General features: G+C 35.0%; 1 protein-coding gene across 6 annotated transcripts in view; it reads right to left on the reverse strand.

Annotated features, from left to right (window-relative positions):
• The window catches only part of LOC126812039 (four and a half LIM domains protein 2), a 95,489-nt gene that overhangs the window by 23,492 nt on the left and 48,500 nt on the right, over positions 1-23,497 (reverse strand). For 5 of the 6 annotated variants that reach the window (XM_050538207.2, XM_050538208.2, XM_050538204.2 and 2 more), the window contains exons 3-5: positions 21,116-21,296; positions 19,847-20,080; positions 16,917-17,132 (exon numbers count right to left, since the gene is read on the reverse strand). In XM_050538207.2, coding sequence (XP_050394164.1) covers positions 16,917-17,132; positions 19,847-20,080; positions 21,116-21,296 — 631 coding nt within the window. Of the gene's footprint in view, positions 1-6,533; positions 6,727-16,916; positions 17,133-19,846; positions 20,081-21,115; positions 21,297-23,497 lie in introns of those variants that run through there. The other variant, XM_050538210.2, reaches the window with a different exon arrangement.

The following is a 23,497-nucleotide window of genomic DNA, read 5'->3' on the forward strand; positions in this document are numbered from 1 at the left end:
GAGTCACCAGCCAAGTAGTTAAAAAGATTAGTCAGTACTTCTATTTTAGTCTCAAATGATCCAGGTAAAATTTTGATGATATATACACCACATTTCACTGACATTAAACGTAATAAAACTTGATATCAAAATACCATGAAAAATAATACTTTTTTATATAAATTTTGGCTCAAATATTTGGCAAACTCTAACACACAATTAATTTTGAATGTACAGTAGAATCTGTATGAGTAGCCACTCATTCAGCGACATCTCCTTGTAAGCGGTCACGATAAATTCCCCACGTAGAAATTCTGTTGTTTCATCTCTTTATTCAACGGTCACTCCTCTAACGCGGCCAGCGGTCACTATTTTACAAATAAATTCAACAAAACATCGCCCATTCAACGGCCATTGTTGAATGATACCATCTTGTCGTTCTTTGTAACACCCCCGCTAATCCCGTGAGTAGTAGTTAATTAACTGGATCCCCACTGATCAGGTAAAAAGAAATGTAAAAATAAAAATCAACCCGGGATTATCTGTTAATTAATCTTTTGTTTTATTAAACGACTAACCTGATCATTGTTTTCATGCGTATCGACACATTATTTGATACTGATTGAATAAAGTAAAAGTACCGAGGGTTGTCACGATCATCTAGTATCTCTTTATTGTTGAACAGACGTTTTAGCGCCTCCTATAATATTACATACAGAGTTACACCCCCTGTAAATAGTGATAAAATTAGCGATGTTTTTTGTTCATGTGCTTTTTTGATAAAATAAAATGAATTCATCGATTTTCTTCACAAAAATAGATAAATAGTATCGAATGCATCACAATGGTAGACAGTAGTATCGAAGGTTGGTACAAAATGACAAGTTTACAGAAGTTATGTCCGAGATTTGAGTAAAGAATTTTCGTCTGGCGCAAGATTCAGCGACGGTCAAATTTACCGCTTCCAATGCATTCAAGCGTAATATTTAATTTATGTCAGCACAAAAAGCACCAAGATTTTATTAAGAGGCCACTCCCGTTATGTTATGTCCGAGATTTGAGTAAAGAATTTTCGTTCGGCGCAAGATTCAGCAACGGTCAAATTTACCGCTTCCAATGCATCCAAGCGTAATATTTAATTTATGTCAGCACAAAAAGCAACGAGATTTTATTAAGAGGCCACTCCCGTTAAGCGGTCAGTTGTGAAAATTCCCTTGGGTGGCTGCTTAATGCAGATTCTACTGTACTCATTTTTCAAAGTAACAGAAGTAATGATAAGACAAGCAGAATGTTAGTAAAACAAGATTAAGAGAATACCACGAAAAATAATACTTTTTATATAAATTTGGACTCAAATATTTGGCAAACTCTAGTACACAATTAATCTTGAATTTACTCATTTTTCAAAGTAAAAGAAGTAAGGATAAAGACAAGCAGAATGTTAGTAAAACCAGATAAAGAAGATGATATCTTCAGGAGATTAGCCCTGATTTCTACCATATGTAACACTGTTTTATTATAATCGGACCACCTATAAATAGCCAGTATCATAACATAATATACAAATAACACCTGTAGCGATAAACAGTTAACACTGACCATAAAAGCTTTATACTATATTATGTTGTTCTTGTGGGTGGAACCAGAAATTCACTGGAAATGTTAAGTGAAGGTGTTATGTGTTTTCTTTATGATGTATTTCTGTATATAATAATCTAAAGATTGAGTTCAAATACTTAACCAATTTAAAATACTGATGCAGAATGTAGAAATATTAAAATATTTAAGGAGCTTTTGTATAACAATTCTTTATGTCATTGTAAGTCTGTATACCGTTCGTTTATTTTGTGTCTGATTTTGTATTCATATATGCGCATAAACTTGTAAGTTAAATAACTGGATTCAATCTATTTTGTCTAATGAATTCTAAATCAGATTTATTCAATTAGAATAAATATGGTAATTAATGTCACAGGTGTTAATATGTAAAATGAACGTTTTTAAAGAGTATTATCATATATGATTCAAATAAGCTGGGAGTGGTCTAAGGTGCCTGCTTTAGATCATATGGTCTGTCATTGACTCAACCTCGTGGGTTTTCTCCGGGTCCTCCGGTTTCCTCCCACTGCTAAAGACCCCTACGCGCAAGCGAATTATTGAAATAAAATTAAACCATGTTAGTCCCGAAATGACGTAGTTTGTGTCGAGTGGACGTTAAACCCCATTTCTCTCTCTCTCTCTCTCTGTCATTGACTCAAGTGGTGTGGGTTCGATCCCAACCTTGTACACGGACACAGAGTAGGGTTGTCTATCTAACCTTTTTCGTATTTTCTCCATGTCCTCAGGTTTCTTCCCACTGCTATAGACCCGTAAGTCCAATTGAATTACTAAATAAAATTTACATGTTAGTCCCGAAATCACCTAAAGTGTGTTGAATAGAAGCTCAACTCAATTTTTCTCTCAAATAAGCTGTATAGCAATATGGAGAAAATTTAGTAACCTGATGAATTTTGTCTGAGTTGGCAAAACACGTTTAACTAACTCTATCTTATGTTGACATTCTCAATACACGTTATCAATTCCCAGGTGCAAAATACGCGTGTCCTTGACTAAAGAAATATTATCACGATATTCTAGTTTACTCAGGTGCCAACGAGTACCGGTGAGTATACCGTTCATGAAAATAATATCTCTGAGATTCTGTAAAATACGTCAAGCTTATAACATTGTAGCATTCTCATCATTCACTGCTGATCCCAGAAGAAGGTTACGAAAAATATACAGGTAAACTACTAAAGGTAAATCACCTGATTTATCACATCATAAGGTACCCAACAGGTCTGACAGGTATGAGGCATTAAAATTCATTTATTTTTAATATTATTACACTTTAGATAGCTAAAATAAAAATAATAAGTTTATTTTAAGATACATTGCCCTCTTGTTGGTGTAATTCTTACCATTTAAAAAATGTGTCAAATGCAGTCACTAACTCCCATATGACCTTTATCAAAGCACACCTGAGATGACAACATCAAACAAAATGTCCCTCTTCAAAATGCTAAATATCTTACAACTTTCATTTTCATTTAAAATTCATTTACAAAAACCTAGATACATGTATAATGTATTCAGACTATCTGATTTATATAACATTATTCTCTAGATTTCCATGAATTAATATATATCATTCCATATTCTATTACTTGATTCATATCATTATTCTAGCATTCTTATATCATATTTCCATGTAAATACCTATGTTAAATCTTCTCATTATTTATGTATTTATACCCATTCATCATAATTGTATTGAATACTGTGCCATTATCTTGGGTCGCCTGTCCAACCTCATGGGTTTTCTCCAGGTCCTCCGGTTCCCCCCACTGCCAAAGACCCCTACGCCCAAGCGAATTATTGAAATAAAGTTGAACCATATGTCAGTCCCGAAATGTCCTAGTTTATGTCGAGTGGATGTTAAACCCCATTTCTCTCTCTGCCATTATCAAACCTGTTTGAGGTAAATGTGTATATACATACTGTTTGTCCTGTTAGTAAACGTTTTTATAAGCTAGATTTAAATTATCATTTGTCTTGTTTGTAAATTTATATATTATTTGTCATATTGTTATTTATGACATGTACATATGTTTTTATTGTATGCTGTCCTCAATGAATATTTCGATACAATAAAATCTTATCTTATCTTATCTTATCTTACACTATATAAGAGATCTTTTTTCTTTTACATAATTAAACATCGTTCTGGACACTATATTATAGATCATTCTGGAATTAAACATCATTCTGGAGTGTAATGTACATCTGGACTAATGAATACAGAGTAATATAATGTAACATGAGCATATAGAGAATTGCATATAAATTCATTTTAATACAAAAGATTATTAAAATTTTCAGACAATTCCCTAGACAGTCTACAATTGGCACCACAATTTTTGCCGTAATCTCATGAATAGTATGTACGTGATGTACCTCATATCCTTGTTATAGAACCACAATAGTATGATCTAACCGATTTCAGATTCACTTTTATGGAGAACACAATAGAACTGGTATATTGCCAAAATTCTATATTGGTCAGCCACTGATACTCTTTTCCGCACATCTTTTACGAGAAATCAGCCATTGATATCATTCTTATTTTATAGACTGCTGAGACAGCACCAAAAAAATATAATGATTCGAAAATATTGGTGTGGGCTGGTTCAAATTACAAAAGTAAATTCACTCTGCGGTAATCGTTCGTTCATCTAAAGGAGATAAATAAAATCAAACCACGATTTAAATGTTTCGTAAACTTAAAATTCTTTAATATTTTACATTATACACAAAAACACTTAACAATAAACTGCTTGTTTAGTTAAATTTATAAAAGCAAAAACTTTCTATTTGTTCAACAAATACTTATTAAATGCAATTAAACAAGAAAACCACAGCAGAAAAAGAAAACGGCTGACATCTATGACCTTGAGAATTTTAGACCAAATAATCAAAGTAAATAAAATCTTTAGATGTTTTTAGTTTAAATTAAATGTCTTGTAATAAGACCTGATAAAAATTTCAAAATTTTATGTACTGTATATTAAAAGAAAAGAAAATCAACTCAAATGTCATGCTCTTAGATTTACTTGGTATAGAAAAGTATTTTATTAGAATAACAAGCCCCGAGGGTTTACTATGTACGAAAACCATCAAAATACAACAAAATAAGACACCTTATATTAGTAAATCAAAATATATACTGGTAGATAAGAATATTAATTTTGTCCCAGTTTTAATTGTACTTTTATTTGCTTACATTGTAGGCCTACTTATATACAAACTCAGAGGGTAGAGGAGCTACTGACCCACAGAATATAAGATAGGTACAGGTTATGCAAGAGATAAATCTGCCTACTGCAGATCTTTCTTTAGGCCTGAAATGTTATCTAAATTATTAATTAGACATTAATTAACTTGTCCAGACCATAATCAACTCTCGATGGCATCGCTAGGCTGTGATGTTTCTTGGATTAGATTCCGATTTGCTGTTCGACTTCCATATATAATTTAATCATGAAATGGATGATCAAGACTTCCATATATAATTTAATCATGAAATGGATGATCAAGACTATGTTGTTTATCCTACCGACTTCAGTAATGATGATCGAGGCTTTTAACTATTATAGTGAGAACTGCCAGCTCTTTTTATCTAATCTCCCATAATGTATCTTTAAAGTAAGCCTGCCTTTTATTGTTCAAATACCTTAACAATAATCCAGTGATGACCAAAAATTATAATGCTTTCAAAAATATGTTAACGAGAAGAGTAACTGTTGTTATATTTTTGAGTCCAGGGGAATTCTTGTGAACATCGAATCGACTTATTCAGAATTTATTGAATCAACAGAATTAAAAAACAGAATATCAAGAACTATTCGAAACTTTCAGTAACATTCAATAAAATACAACTTAGACGGAGCTCTGCAGTTCTTCATTGTCAAAAAACACAGTATTGAAGAGAAAAGAAAGAATGTTATCACATGTTGCATGACATTTCCATCCAATTTTACGATAAAATAATAGACTCCTGTATCTAGATAGATTGTCTTATTACAACATACAAAAAGATATCATAGATTTCATTCATGATACAGTAAGAATCCTGTTTGTTTACTCAGTCAATACGAGAAAATGAAAACTTGTTATGTAATATCTAGATGAACAAATCATAGTTTTTAGTATCGTGTCAAACAACCGTCTTAAATAAACACAATCAGAAACCTAACCAGTATATTACAACGAAAAACAGAACGAAAAACAGAACCGTAAAAAACTTAAAGTATAACAAAATCTTTTATTAAAAGACACCTAACCAGTATATTACAACGAAAAACAGAATCGCGTAAAAAAAACCCTTAAGTATAACAAAATCTTTTATTAAAAGACACGTAACCAGTATATTACAACGAAAAACAAAATAGCATAAAAAGAACAACTTAAGTATAACAAAATCTTTTATCAAAAGACACCTAACCAGTATTTAAATATTACAACGAAAAAGAGAATGGTGCAAAAAAACTTAAATATAACAAAATCTTTTATGAAAAGACACAGGATCAATTTCTGATAACATGTATATTATTCTTTATTATGCATCTTATATTAGTCTGGGGCCAGATTCACAAACAATATTTTAAGAATGTAGCCCATTCATTGGCTAAGAGATCAAATTTGTTCAACAATTTTAACTCTCAACCAATGAATTACCTGCATTATTAAAATATTTTAATTAAAGGTTTTGTGACTAAAATTACTACACATATACTTGCTCAATTCATAAATTTTTAACATAAATAATGCAAATATTCCACCTTTATCCTTAATTCAGTAATTGGTAATCTACCTTTCAACTTAAAAAAGAAAACTGTCAGATCATCTTACTAGACAAAGATGAATTAATCTCAGAACATTAAGACACCTGTTCCAACATCTAACAACATCCAAAACCCCACAAAAAATATGTAAAATGAGTTTTAAGTACTTACCTAAATATGTTAACTATGATCAAGTCTAGAGAGAATTGCAATATACCGGCGTTCAAATACTCAAATTGATTATCCATTTCTTCTTTTCCTATTTATGTGATACTCTGGAAGAGATGTGTGCAAATTTCCTTTTGTGATGGTTCCTGATACCGCATTAATAGACCTCCAAACTCTGACCAACTGCAGCCGGTTTGGTGCCGAGTGCAAATGGTGCTAATGTGAGGAGAAGATTAAGATCCATGTAGTACCTATACACTCGCCTCTTCTTTCAATCAAACAGTTATACTTACCTACTTCCCTATAGAAACTGATAGTCTAAACATGTGGTGCTTACAAGTTGGTAAAACCTTCATTTATCAGTGTTATTCCACTATAGGCATTATCAGGAACCATCTCTATATATAAAACCTTCTCTATATATCTACCAGTATATGCACGTCTGACCATTTTATTCTAATACTTACATATTACTTACATATTGTTCTATCTACATCAGTAATGAAGCGAATCTCGGCAGACGTCCGTCCTATCTTTATTTACTTTTGGGTATGATGTTTATTGATTAGTTTTATTAGACTTCTGGTTTTCTACATGTAAATGCATAATGTTATGCCAGAGCTCATCTTGTTTTTAAATTTGTTCCAGCACAACCACTTCAATCAATAAAATTCTTGTTAATGAAATGGAATTAATTGGGCTGTAATGTCTAGGCAACCTCACTACAGGTTTTTTTATGAGGAATTAGAAAGAGGAACACAGAAAAAGACTTCATGAGGTCAATAAATTTATATAGTTGGTCATCATGATTGATTTGATACAGATTGGAGCTGTTCTCCGATATAAATTTGCTGATTGTCATTTTACACGACTTAATTAAATGAAGATGGGCATACGTCATACAGTGTGCTATCAGGAAAGTTTGCTGAGATAGCGGTGCTACGACTTACTGTTTCCTCCCACTGCTAAAGACCTCTACACACAAGCAAATTATAGAAATAAAATTGAACCATATGTTGGTCCCGAAATGACCTAGTTTGTGTCAAGTGAAGGTTAAACCATATCTCTCTCTCTCTCTCTCTCTCTCTCTCTCTCTCTCTCCTTAGCCTAAGCAGAAATGTTCATCAAATTACATTCAAGTAATAAATAACAACAACAAGTCTGTACATTCTACCTCAAGTTGGAATTCGATATAAGAGTAGGCCGTAGAGCAGCTGCCCGGGCAAAATTTCCCTCATATCACACTGTATGGCGTATGCCCGTCTTCATTAGACCAGGTTAGGAGCAGAACAGTAGGACGTTAAACCCCATTTCATTTAAAGATTCAAATTCATAAACGAAATCAAAATCTCTAAAATGACAATCAGAGACTGTTATCAGACAATTTTGGAATAAAAAGATAGCAAGAATATTATTTTTTTTTTCATTTTTCTTTACCATATTTAAATCTTTTACAAGCTGACACTCAGTTTGTCATCATTATTTTTCTATTACTAAATGATAGAAAGACATTCAAAATCTTGGTCTCGGCGTTGTCATTATTATTTTTTCTATTACTAAATGATAGAAAGAAATTCAAAATCTTGGTCTCGGCGTTGTCATCATTATTTTTCTATTACTAAATGATAGAAAGAAATTCAAAATCTTGGACACTCAAACCAAGCAAAAGACTAATATATCCAAACATGACAATTAATTCAACAAGACACATGGAAATGTCACGAGATTTCATCCCTTGAAACCTACAAATGACATAAAGATCAATATTAAAGTAGCTAAGTCTCTAACTCAATATCATCCAAAGTCTTACACGTTGAAAACTTGAATTATTTATCAATTCAAATCAACATTGATGTTGTGATCTTACTGTGAAAAGGTGGGCTTCTGATATCTAATATTTAAGACAAAAATTTTAAGCTTGGCACACCGATCGTGTGCCAGAATGCTTTTGAGCGCCATTTGTAATGAAGCGACTCAATGAACAAGGCTAAATATACCCCACAGGTGAGAATACTACTGTATGTCATAGTGCATAGTACACCTGTATGCCGTATGCCCGTCCGTCTTCATTAGCCCAGTTCAGAGCAAAACAGTAGGACGTTAAACCCCATTTCATTTCATTTCTGGTGCCAAAGAATAGCGATTTACCTCCTTTAAATGGAAGAAATGAATATCTGACTTGCAAATGACATATCTTATTACCTGTTCTGTAGAAATTAACATTTTTAAAACCTTGAAACAAAATAAACTTCAACAACTCAAATTACAACCAAGACCTATACGCTCAACCAGATCTTGACCTTTCTAAGACATACAAAAATTACAAATGAATTCATTTAAAAATATGGTGAAGATTAGAGAACTTCATTAAGGAACAATGGGCAAAGAGGGGACAAAAGCCTTGTAATCAGCTAGAAAAGAGGATTGCACCTAAATCTGGCAACTTACATAATAACAAAGTGAAGTAAAAATATCATGTAACAACATGTTAACCTCTATAAACCCTGAATGTCAGAACTACAAGATAAGCACCATCTATTTATAGAATAACTTATCATGTAATAGAATTCAACTAGTCACATTGAATCACCATCATTATAAATATTGAATAATACAATCACCACCATCATAAATATCATATTTACAACCTCTAAACTTTCTTATATTGAATAGAAAATCCACTGTCATAAATATCATCATATAAATAATTTCTAAACTTTTTATATTGAGAGAGAGAGAGAGAGGAGAGAGAAGGGGGGTAACGTCCACTTGACACAAACTAGGTAATTTCTGGACTAACATATGGTTCAATTTTATTTTCATAATTCGCTTGCGCGTAGGGGTCTTTAGCAGTGGGAGGAAACCGGAGAACCCGGAGAAAACCCACAAATTTGGACGGGCGACCCTACTCCTTGTCAAGTACAACCGGGGATTCGAAACCACACCAGTTGACTCAATGACAGACTTTATCATACAGCACGCACGTGCTAACCATTCAGCCATCCAACCCCCCTGACATCAAATGAAAGGGGGTTTAATGTCCTACTTTTCTGATGGGGGGTTGGGTTGCCGAATGGTTAGTGCGTTCGCATTGTATCATAAGGTCTGTCATTAGGTCAACTGGTGTGGTTTCGAATCCCCGGTTGTATGTGACACGGAGTAGGGGGTTGCCTGTCCAACCTCTTGGGTTTCCTCCTACTGCTAAAGACCCCCTACGCGCAAATAAAATTGAACCATATGTTAGTCCCAAAATGACCTAGTTTGTGCCAAGTGGATGTTAAACCCCATTTCTTTCTCTCTCCTACTTGTCTGCACAAACAGAGTTAATGAAGGCACCTCATAAATATTATATTTATATATTGTTGAATGTTAGCATATTGACATTGTCTAATGTTTAGTATTGAGCACATTACTCTTGTAGTGTCATAACAACAGCTAGTATATAGACGGCTATCAATTGGATAGCCTATTTTTATGCAATTTGATAGTTTTCGGTTTTTGGCAAGTATTTCTATAAAATTATCTGAAGTATTTTAACAGGTTTTCTTTTAATAGTGAGATAAGCCAGCCTGTTCTGGTTCCACAGGTGACATGCTTGAGGCAGATGCTTACTTTTCCTCCAGCAACAGTTGTTCACTGTTCTTATTTTGAGGTGGATGTTGTCTTGAACCAAGTTTCATTTATATGCTGTTCAAGTGATAACGCTAAGATGGATTAAAATTCCTGTCAATCATTAACTTTGTTGTCTGATCAACACAATTAAAGTGGAGCAAATAAAAATATGTCCTGCTTGCTACCTTTCTTCAACAAAGAAATGAAATGAAATGAAATGGAGTTTAACGTCCTACTCCTAACCTGGGCTAATGAAGACAGGCATACGCCATACAGTGTCCTATGAGGGAAATTATGCCCGGACAGCGGCACTACGGCCTACTCTTATATAGAATTCCAACTGCCAAGGGATCTTTTACGTGCACGCCAATGTGTACACGGGACCTCGGTTTTTCGTCCCATCCGATCTTAGACAAAGGGTTAATGTCCCAAGCTGGCTTATGTTGGTCATTTTATAGCATATCAGCATAAAATCAGTTGGCTTGGGGCATGTACATTTTATAATCTTTTAAGGAAATTGACAATTTCAAGTAGAGTATATGCATGTACACAATGAATTATAACTTTTAAGCGTGGCTGTCCGAGAGAGAGAGAGAGAGAGAGAGAGAGAGAGAAATGGGGTTTAATGTCCACTCGATATAACAGTAGGCTGTAGCGCCGCTGTCCAGGCAAAATTTCCCTCATAGCACACTGTATGGCGTATGCCCATCTTCATTAACCCAGTTCGGAGGAGAACAACACGTAGGACGTTAAACCCCATTTCATTTCATTTCATTTATGTTATATTTTTGAGGGTCTTGAGGATTGGTATTCAGGACATACTCCATAAAACACCATTTATAGTCAGTTTCCCCCCCCCCCCCAAAAAAAAAAATTCACGCCAGGGCAATCTGATTAAAATAAAGATCTATATTTAATTTTTTTATACTTTCGATGGCCTACACTACATGAAGATCTGACAAGCTGTACTTGGAGGTCACGTCAGGAGTCATACAAGTGGCTTTTTGACCCCAGACATTGATTAATCAATCAATGTTGACATTTATAGGGGGTTTACCCACAGTTCTGTGCAGAGCATGCCAAGAACTCACCATAACAGACCGTTTCATTGGCTAATCCCTCACACCAATTAGAACGCCTGTTATATAACAACTGTTCCAGATCCTAGTGTTGTGAAGACAAGTAAAACAAAATTTTGAACTATAAAAAATAAAACGAAATAGGATCAGATTGACGCCAGAGGAGTGAAAAAAAAAAAAGAAGACCCCTTTATAGTGGCGACCAGACTCAGAGGCCTGCTGCCAGTCGATCCCTGGATAACCGTGTAAATGTTGTAACAGATAACAGATATTATATATTATGTAGTGAATAAGTAAAATGGAACAGAATATATATAGAATTTGTTAATTAGGGGAGGAATCTTCATCGAATATTCTAAATCAACTACAAATGAAAAGATAAGCAATACCTGCTTCTAATTAGACCATAACTAATTAATGAACATGTGGTTCTTATTGAGATCTCAGCCAACATTCTTGAATCTCAGATTTATAGACTTCAGATTCTATCAAGTAGCAATCATTTCATTTTACAAAATTAAGATGCCATTAGATTTTAAGTACGACCAATAAAGACTTTCTGTTCTGGAAGTTTTTCAGAGTTTTATCAGCTTTTTGTGAGATATGGCTACTGGAGAAATTTTAATGATTTGTTTGCGTATTTCAAATAGTAAGTGCAGGGGGACTGCACCACACATAATTTACACAAAAATAAATATGGACAAGACACAATACACAGAAAATTACAAACAAACAAACAATTCAAATAAAGTGAATGGATCCGGGGGCTAGCCGTAAGCGTCCACTGCGCTGTACAGTCCCGGGCCTGTAGTGACACAGATTTCACTCAAATTTGAAAATAATCAGGAATATAACCCAGAAAAACCATATTGTGTAATGCCAGCCAGAGTCATGATCTGCTATATCTTATTACTAGAATTGTTTCAAACTTTATTCAGACCCATGAATTTAACAGTCTGCTATAAAGACGAGAGAGAGAGAGAGAGAAATGGGGTTTAACGTCCACTCGACACAAACTAGTTCATTTCGGGACTAACATATGGTTTAATTTTATTTCAATAATTCGCTTGCACATAGGAGTCTTTAGCAGTGGGAGGAAACCGGAGGACCCAGAGAAAACCCACGAGGTTGGACGGGCGACTCTACTCCTTGTCACGTACAACCGGGGATTCGCTATAAAGACTCTGAAATCATTGTTATATAACTCAGACCATTATTTTTGAGTTTCATGGTTTCAATTCCCATGTTGTACATGACAAGGATTAGGGTCGCCGGTCCAACCTTGTGGGTTGGTTTTCTCTGGGTCCTTCTGTTTCCTCTCACTGCTAAAGACCCCTTACACGTAAGCAAATCATGGCTTTTCTCCAGGTCTTCTGGTTTCCTCTCACTGCTTAAAGGGACAATAACACTCTTGCTGGCTTGAAAGCTCCAGAAAATAAATAATATCTCTATCTAAGTACTAGATGTTTAAGTGTCCTACCTGTTGTGTAAATTATCCATTACATCCTATTTTACTTGTCCAGAGGGTTCGAAAATATTTTTAAATCGAAGTTTCATTTGAAAAGGTTTACGTTAGACGTTTCAAACCATTATGTTGAATTTTTCAAATTTTTTAAATAAAGTGTGTTAGATGAAATTTGTATCATCAATTAATTGACCAGAATAAAGATTGGGACATATTATTCAGTTACAACAAGAGTGGTATTGAGCCTTTAAAGAGCCCTACACGCAAGCAAATTATTAAAATAAAATTGAACCATATGTAAATCAATTCAACATGAACTAGGCCATTTCAGGTTAACATATGGTACAATATTTTTTTCAATATTTCGCTTCCGCATAGGGGTCTTTAGCTGTGGGCACCACAGAAAACCCACGAGGTTGGGCATGCTAACCTACTCATTGTCACGTACAAGCTTGACATTGATTAAAACACGCCACATGTTTCAATGACAGACTTCATGGTCTAAACCGCAGTCTTTACACCACTCGACCCTCTCCCCACCGCAAGAGAATAGGGGAAACAATCTATAAATAAAATATATTTGATCAAATACAAGGCAATGGCTGAGTGTACTGCCATCTGATAAACATTCTGTCGTCCGTTCCGTTTCTCATTCCATTCTGTGTTTTAGCAACACTCCTTAATAATGTACTTCAACATACCTACTTGGAAGACCTGATTACAAGGTCCAATTGTAAACTTGACCATTAAAGGACATTAAATGAAATGGGGTTTAAGGTCTTATTTTTTAGCACCAATCTGGCTAATGAAGATAGGCATACGCCATGCAGTACTGAACCCTACTCTTATTTTGGATAACATTGGTCATGGATTCTTATACGTGCATGCCAACATGTACAAAGAACCTGGGGTTTTTTTTTTGTCCCATCCAAAAGACTAGACGCTGTTCTATGCCAGGTTCTTCGATCGATCAGTACTGCATCAATGGCAAAGTGAAGCTATGCAAGAAAATTGTGAGGAACTTTTCTCAGTCACCACATTCAATACATAAAATACACACAAGATCTTATGTCATTAGATTATGTGACTTTGAAACTAACATAATAACGTTACTTGTTCAATTAGGATAAAGATGGAGAATTTGGTTTCCAAATTAATCAAATAGAGTTGTTGTGGGCTGATTAGATCAGAATGATCCTGATGAAAAGTTCTTGGCTTTTCTATTAAGAATAAAACTTCAAGGAACATGATCATTCTCCACACAAATCTCGCCATCCAGCATTCGACTCTGCCGTCGGCTCACGCACTACACTGGTTGACCCAGAAGTCACTGGTCATGTGATTAACTATATGACGAAAATGGCATGTCAGAAAAGTTCCTGGTGTTATAAACACTTAACGAGTTTTTGTCAATTTTAGGTGGAAATGCCATCAATTACTTCAGTCTAAATTTGCATGTTTTATGTGTAATTGTATTAGGCCTTACAAGCACAATATATAGGTAAACAGATCCACATGTATATAATTCTAAAATTAGCACGATGACATGCGCAGTTTGTATTTACGAACCTGTATATTTATAAATACTTTATTTTACGATAAGTATGACCCCATTTCTATTTTATTATAGTAATAGAAATAAATAATAATAATCCTCTATTTATATAGAGTGATAATACTAAAACTAACGTTTCTATTGCGCTTTTCAAGTTTTCTCTATTGAACTACGGAAACGCTTCTGTAAACAGGAATGTCTTCAGCTGAGATTTAAATGCATCTAGGGAGTCAGTGGTTCTAATGTTGTAAGGCAGTGAATTCCATAAGAGAGGAGCAGAGAACGAGAAAGATCTTTTTGCAATTTCAAGATTCACTAATGGTTGATACAGAAATTGTTTATCTGTGGATCTAAGGGTTCTTGTGGATTTATATTTTGGAATCAGATCTTTGATATATTTTGATGATTGATCATGTAACGCCTTGAAAGTCAACAGTAATATTTTGAACTTGATTCGTTGCTGAACTGGGAGCCAATGTAGATTTTTCAGAATCGAGGTGAGGTGGTCTGATTTTTTTGTACTTGTCAAAACTCTGGCGGCAGCATTTTGAATTTGTTGAAGGTGTTGAATTTGATAATTCAGAAGGCCACAAAATAAGGCATTATGATAGTCTAGTTTATTTGTAATGGATGAATGAATGAGGAGTTCTGTACTCTCAGCATTTAGATATTTTTTGTTAATTCTGTGAAGATGGAAATAAGAAGAGGAACAAACAGATTTGATATTATCATTATTTGATATATTATCATTTATTTGGTTTCCATTGTATTGTTTATAATTGTCTATCGATACCAAGAATCTTGGTAGCGTAGTCAAATGAGTCAGTCGTTAGCAGAGTTTAGTGTGGACTGCAAGGGAAGGCAGCTCTGTTTGGGAGATTGGAACATAACATCGACCTACTTCTTGTAAAGTAAAGTACATCTAACATTCAAGACATGTATTAAGTACATTTCAGTTAATCAACGTGATATAATCATTAATTTCTCCTAATAAAGTTTAAAGAAATGTTAGATATTAGGAGAAAGGTTAAAGATACTGTATGAAGTGATAATATCGAGGGGGGGGGGGGGGTATAATGTCATCTACTTTTTGTAAAGTTGTAAATAACATCTAACATCCAAGACTTGTATTAAGTACATTTCAGTTATTTCAACTTGATAAAATTCATTAATTTCTTGTAATAAAGTTTAAAGAAATGTTAGATATTAGAGAAAGGTTTAAAGTTACTGTATAAAGTGATAATATCGAAGGGGGGTGTATAAGAGTTGGAACTGTTTGTATTAGTAGATATCTGTTATGAATAAGTTACGTAGTATCCTCTAGCTCTTCACCTGGGTATTATTTACTTTGTGAACTGACCGAATATATCTATTACACGTTATATTACAAACAAGGCTAGTAGTTTACAGATGTTACAACTCTTGATAAATAAAAATATCCTGTATTCTTACAGAAGATAGAAAAATCTTTGAAATAAAGGCATAGGTGTCATGCATGTGGCAGGATTTGCTTTCTCTTTCAAGAATACCAATTACCACTTCTCATCTGTCTGGGGAAGTTTCGCTTTTCTCTACATTTCACAATTCAAGAATGTTATTCATATTTACAAACGAACACATAGGTGTCATATATGTGGCAGGATTTGCTCTCTCTTCTAGAACACTCATTATCACTTCTAATCAGTTTGGGAAGCTTCTTTGCACTTCAGTTTTTCAAAACATTTCAAAGTTATTCATATCATTTGCAATGATGATTATCAAGAGAAATATCTTTGAAATGTATTGATGGGTGTCATGCATGAGGCAGGATTTAGTTTCTCTTTCAAGAATACCAATTACCACTTCTAATCTGTTTGGGAAGTCTTGATGTACTACTGCTTTTCCTACATTTTACAATTCAAAGATAGTTTGCCAGACAACAAAGCATAGGCCCACAGCAGATAAGTTGTCCGGGCGGTCAACAACAGTTGCCGCATATTTTTTCTTTTGTCAGCAATGAGAACATTTACAACACATGAAAATCTGATTACGAGTAATAACCCATGAAGCGGGCCCGTAGCCAGCTCTTAAAATTTGGTGGGGCTACAGAATTTTTTGGAGGGGCTGAGGATGTGGCTGGCTAAGAACGCTCCAAAAAAATCATTATTGTTGGCGAAATATTGGGGGGGGGGGGGGCTAATTCGATTTGGGGGGGGGGGGGGCTATGAAGTAGTTATTAGAAAACATTAGAATTTGTTTTGATTGTTTGTCTCAAGACCTTAAACACTGTATAAATTTATATTAACCTTAGCCTTTACAGTGACCATATTTCAATTTAGACGTATAAAAATGTTATTCATATTTGCAATGATGAATTGTCTTTGAAATGTCGGCAGCATAGATGTCATGCATGTTTTTTCTAGAACACACATTACCAATTCTAAACTGTTTGGGAAGTTGGGGGTTTTTTTGTGCTTATTTTTGTTCAAAAAAGTTATTAATATTTGCAATGACGAAATACCAAGAGAAACGGTAAATTAACTACTTATATAAAGTAATTTATACTGAGTGTGCATTTATTTCATAAGACTCAAGTATTTATAATTAGTACATCGGTGCATATTATGATATATTACCGGTCAAATTAATTAGGTGTATGATAGATAGTAACAGAAGGTAGAAATAACATTTCTTACCTCATCACAACCTGGACACCTGGGTCGTATCATCTCGGCATAATGCCGTTCGCAATAAATCTGTTGATTGTGGACACAGTATACTAAATCTACAAGAAGTTCTTCACAGACATCACAAACAAAACATGCTGGGTGCCAACAGGTCTCGGTACCCATCTTTGGGGCAAATGCAGCAAGTTCCCCTTCATCGATCTCTCCTTTACAGTTCGCACATGTCTGAAAAAAAGATAATTCACAAGTAAATGAAATGAAATAAAATGGGGTTTAACGTCCTACTGTTCTGCTCTGAACTGGGCTAATGAAGATGAGCATACGCCATCCAGTGTGCTATGAGGGAATTTTTGTCCGGACAGTGGCACTATGCCTTACTCTTATATCGAATTCCAACTGTCAAGGAATCCTTTACGTGCAAGCCAATGTGTACACGGGACATCGTTTTTTCATCCCATCCGAACGACTAGACAGCTGTCCTTGTCAGACCCTCCTTCCTGCTTCACTGACAAGGGAGAACCACGCCGGAAAATCTGGATGAACTGTCTCGTCCAATGCAGGGATCGAACACCCAACCTCCAGGCTAGCGAGCTAGCATCTTACCCACTTAGCCACCTTGATCCCCTAATTCACAAGTAAAAGTAATGTTCTCAAATTAATATCAGAGAGAGAGAGAGAGAGAGAGAGAGAGAGAGAAATGGGGTTTAACGTCCACTCGACACAAACTAGGTCATTTCGGGACTAACACATGGTTCAATTTTATTTCAATAATTCGCTTGCGCGTAGGGGTCTTTAGCTGTGGGAGGAGACCGGAGGACCCGGAGAAAACCCACGAGGTTGAACAGGCGACCCTACTCCTTGTCACGTACAACCGGGGATTCGAAACCCCGCCAGTTGACTCAATGACAGACCGTATGATACAGCGCTCGTGTGCTAACCATTCGGCCATCCAACCCCCCATTAAGATACAGATATATATTTTGTTTCTTTTTTTTATACTTTCGATGACACTACATGAAGATCTGACCAGTTGTACTGGAAGGTCATGTCAGGGGTTGTACGAACGGCTTTTGACCCTATGATGTCAGACATTGATTAATGAATCAACTAGTGGTTTACCCACAGTTCCGTGCATGGCAGTGGTTTCATTGGTTAATCCCTCACGCCACCCAGAACACCTGTTATGTAAGAACTCTTCCAGATCCTAGTGTAGTACACTATAAGAAAAACAAAGAAAATAGGATCTGTGTTTTAATCAGATTGATTCAAACTTCTAATTAGTCATGTTCAAACTTTTTAATTTCCTTAGAAAATTATGCTCCTGTACATAATTAGTTCACCCTATCTAATGAAAACATCTACTAAAGATATTTGATGAACTACTCATTATACTGGTCATTAATTAATCTTCTTGTGACAGATATATGATTACCAGTTATTGAAATGGAATCTGATCTATCTAATTATAAGAATGTCGTCCTACACTTTTTGATCCTCCAAACTTATATATATCATTAAATTACAAGACAGTAATATTTTAATTCTGGTACCCATAGAAATTTGAATCTTGAAAATCAAATTTACTAGATGGATAACTTAATCATAAGAGTTACAACTGTGAGAGAGAGAGAGAGAGAGAGAGAGAGAGAGAGAGAGAGAGAGAGAGTAATGTCCACTTGACACAAACTACGTCACTTCAGGACTAACATATGGTTAGACAAGCGACCCTATTCCTTGTCACGTACAACCAGGGAATTGCAACCATGCGTGCAAACGCTAAACATTCGGCCATCCAACCCCCCCAACTATGAAAGCAGCCCTGCTTTAAATAAAGAGAATTACTCGAGGTATATTACAATGACAATTAATGAAGTTCTATAAAAAATATTATATGATCTAATCCTTAATGATAAGCTTACAGATATACTCCTTATGGCATAATCAGGTCATATATGTGACCAATAAAACTTGTTCTTATCTTAGACCACAAAAAATCAAGTATGTTAATTATTACACACTGTCAACCACTGTTTGTTAACTTGTGTATAAGTGTTCGCTGTTGCATAGTAACCATGCTCAAGTCAGTGTACTCATCCATTTACTTGCCTTATAATTAGAGTGAAGTTTCATTTATAATTAACACCTGCGTTAATATTTGTATTATTCAAAATATGCTTGGTTTGAAGTCTGTTGTTAAATATATATTTTTCTCAGTAGTTTTGACAAGAGAGAGGGAAATGGGGTTTAACATCCACTCAACACAAACTAGGTCATTTCGGGACTAAGATATGTTGTCTCTAGCAGTGGGAGGAAACCGGAGGACCTGGAGAAAACCCACGAAGTTGGACAGGCGACCTTACTCCTTCTCACGTACAACCGGGGAATCGAAACCATGTCAGTTGATTCAATGACAGGCCTTATGATATAACACGCACACGCTAACTATTCGGCCATCCAACACCCCTAAGAAGTTTTTATATATTTTCTAATCAATGGTTATGTATTTAGGATCTAGATTGCCATGGAAATTGGGCCTGTCAAGTCAATGTCTAGTTGTTTCAATGGTATAAAAAAATCAAGGTCCTGTGTACACTTTGGTGTGCACGTAAAAGAACCTTTGATAGTTCGAAATCAAAATAAGAGTAGGCAAAATTTCCTGCATGTCCTATGCCCATCTTCATTAACCCTGTTCTCCCGTGTCAGTGATGCAGGACGGAGGGCCTGACAAGGGCAGCTGGCTAGTCGTTTGAATGAGACGAAAAACCGAGGTCCCGTGTACACATTGGCATGCACGTAAAAGATCCCTTGACAGTAGGAATTGTATGGCGTATGCCCGTCTTCATTAGCCCTGATGGAGCAGAAAAGTATGACCTTAATCCAATTTCATTTGCCAAGGAATTATATCTTATCTGTTTATCAAAATAATAAAAATCCCTTACTGTTATAGAAGGTGTTTCTTTAATACATCCTATTCCCATTGCTACTTGATCTCGCAAATCTCGAAATATTCTAAATTCCTTTTTTTCCCAATCATTTTCTAATGTTCTACAGAAATCTTCAGAGAGATCTTGTTTGGGTAGTTGAATTATAACTTGCATATCTCGATATTTTTCGCCCTGTGTACCTATTTTAGGCACTTTATGATTAGGTAGTTGATCTATATAATCGTCTATCTGTTAAATAAAAAAAAAGAGGAGAATATAAGAGAGTCATGGTGGCTCAGTGAGTAAGAAAATGAAATGAAATGAAATGGGGTTTAACATCCTACTGTTCTGCTCCAAACTGGGCTAATGAAGACAGGCATACGCCATACAGTGTGCTATGAGGGAAATTTTGGCTGGACAGCAGCACTAAGGCCTACTCTTATATCGAATTCCAACTGTCAAGGGATCTTTTACATGCACACCAATGTGTACACAGAACCTTGTTTTTTTGTCCCATCTGGGCAAAATTCCTTCACGGCACACTGCATGGCATACACTTGTCTTCATTAGCCCAGTCAGACTAAAAAAGTAGGATGTTAAACCCCATTTCATTTCATTTATATCTAAACTAATATTAATGGATTCTGGAGGAAAATATTGGAGCATTCATTGAAGAGTTATTTCCCTTGACACATCATATATAAAGCACTGAATTGTGTGGATCTGATGTGTTACTTCGATTAGTGATTTTTTGGTAAGATTAAGTGGAAATAGGTTTGTTTAGTGTAGTAGGGTGGAGAGAGAGAGAGAGAGATAGAGAGAGAGAGAGCGAGAGAGAGAGAGATGGGGTTTAACGTCCACTCAACACAAATTAGGTCATTTCGGGACAAACATATGGTTTAATTTTATTTCAATAATTCGCACATGTGCGTAGGGGTCTTTAGCAGTGGGAGAGAACCGGAGGACCGGGAGAAAACCCACAATGTTGGACAAGCGACCCTACCCCTTTTCACATACACTCGGGGAAACGAAAACCATGTCAGTTGACTCAATGACAGACCTTATGAGTAGAAGGATGGATTTTCTGAATGTTTAATTGTATATTTGTACATAAATATACAATTAAACATTCATAAAATCCACCCTACTACATAACCAAACAAATCAACATAAAATCCAATGAAATTCATCATTTTTATCATTGATTCAGATCAAAACGGATGTGTCATTTTGATGAAAAAAAAACCCTCTCATCATTGAAACTACAGTAAAGCTACAGCTTACCTTTTCTTGTGAAAGGCCAGCAGGTATCCATGTATAACCAGATTTTAATGTATCTTCTTTCGAAACTTGTAAAGTAATATCATCTTGTCGTTTCCATCCAAGTCTATCACAAATATTAATAAAGTTTTCATTATAGACGTCATGTAGTTGACGAGGACATTTACAGTTTTGACATGTGTACCTGAAATAGATTATTACAAATACTTAATCATACATTATGCAAGCTCTAAATCTGCCTATTGCAGGCCTTTCTTTAGGCCTGAAATGTTATATAAACTATTAATCAGACATAAATTAACTTATTCAAACCATAATCAACTCTCAATGTCACCTTTTTTTCGTATTTTCACTGGATTTGAATCTGATCTGCTGCTCAATGCTCATTGATGATTAAATCCAAAAATGGATAATCGAGGCTATGTTTTTTATCTTACCGACTTTAGTAATGATGATCGAGGCTAGGCTCAAAATTCAGAAGCTAATATCTTGGTTCAGAGTGGAGCAATTTGACTGAAATTTTCAACATTTTCTTTTTACTATTATAGCAAGAATAGTCAACTCTTTATCTAAATCTTACATAATGCCTCTTTAATCATACATTTGTTTTTATTCTTGCCTCCAATCTATTGAAATATTAGCAATAACATGATACTAATTTGATCATTGGGTGGGGGGGGGAGGCAAAATCATACACTGGATTGGGTGAGTTGAAATACAAATGCATTGGGACTATTTGGACATATTGTTGTCAAACAATTTCATATCCCAACAATATTACAAAATTCATTAGAAACATGCATTTGTGTTTGAAAGCAGCAATAATAATAATAGATTTATATAGCGTCGACAATTCAACTCAATAAGCTGCTCTCGGGCGGCAGGTGCTTTACATAAGTACACCTAATATAAAATTAAAACAATCACATTGATCCATAAAAAAGAGATAAACAAAAAAAACCAGAGAACACTATTTAGTACACATGGTAAAAGTCTGACACAAACACAGCTAGAACAGTATTCAATCAGTTGTATATTTGATTAAAAACTACAGTTTTGAGATACTTTTTCAAACCTTTAATAGAATTTGCGCTTTTGGTTTCGTTCGATATTGAATTCCATAACTTCAGAGCACCAACTGCGTAAGATCTATCACCGGATTTGGTTTTTGAAAAAGGCTTAATTAAGAGGTTGTCTGATTGTGAACAAAGGTTTCTGCAAGGTTTATTGGGGTTGAGAAGGTCTCTAATGTATTGAGGTGAAGAATTGTCATTTAGAGCAGAATATGTAATAGACAGTATTTTAAAACTGATACATTGACGGCCTGAAAGCCAATGGAGATCTTTCAGAATTGGTGTCATAATATGTGGTGTCATAATATGTTCATTTGGTTTAGTTTTGGTTATGAAGTTTCTGAAGTCGTTTAAACATACATTATGCAAGAGCTAAATCTGCCCATTTCAGGTCTTTCTTTAATCTGACATTAATTAACTTATCCAGACCATAATCAACCCTTGATGTCATCCCTAGCCTGTGATATTTATTGGATTAGGATCCGATTTGCTGCTCAACTTTCAGTCATGATTTAATCATGAAATGGATAATCGAGACTATGTTTTTTATCATATCAACTTTAGTAATGATGATCGAGGCTTGGTCGAAAATTCAATCGGTAAATTCTCGGTTCAGAGTGGATCAATTTGACTGAAAATTTCAGCAAATTGCCTTTACATTATCTAGATTTTAACTACCGGTATTATAGTGAGAACTGTCAGCTCTTTATCTAATCTCCCATAATGTATCTTTAATTTTATTTTCAGGTAGATTGTACAAAAGGCAGGTTGGATGGCTAAATGGTTAGCACATGCGCGCTGTATCATAAAGTCTGTCATTGAGTCAACTGCTGTGGTTTTGATTCCCCAGTTGTACGTGACCAGGAGTAGGGTCATCTGTCGAGGTCCTCTGGTTTCCTCCCACTGCTAAAGACCCCTACGTGTATGCGATTTATGGAAATAAAACTGAACCATATGTTAGTCCCGAAATAACCTAGTTTGTGTCGAGTGAACATTAAGCCCCATCTCTCTCTATCTCTCTCTCTCAGATTGTACAGTAGTCAAGTCTTGATAGTAAGAGTGAAGTATCTATCAGTAGTTAAAAAAACAATATTGTGTGTCACCAAACCCTGATAAACCATGGCTGTTTGTGAGCTTATATATGTCTAGAAATAGATAAATCGGAGCTAAGTCAACATAATCTAACAGTTTAAAATAGATTTTTTGTTAATTTTATATTTCATCAGTTCTCTCAAACACTGAACAGATTACCAGTAAATTATAATTTCATCAAAGGATTGATGGATTTCATGTTCTCTGAATTGAATGCGAC

Source organism: Patella vulgata, chromosome 2 (assembly GCF_932274485.2).
Source record: "Patella vulgata chromosome 2, xgPatVulg1.2, whole genome shotgun sequence".
Classification (NCBI taxonomy): Eukaryota; Metazoa; Mollusca; class Gastropoda; family Patellidae; genus Patella; species Patella vulgata.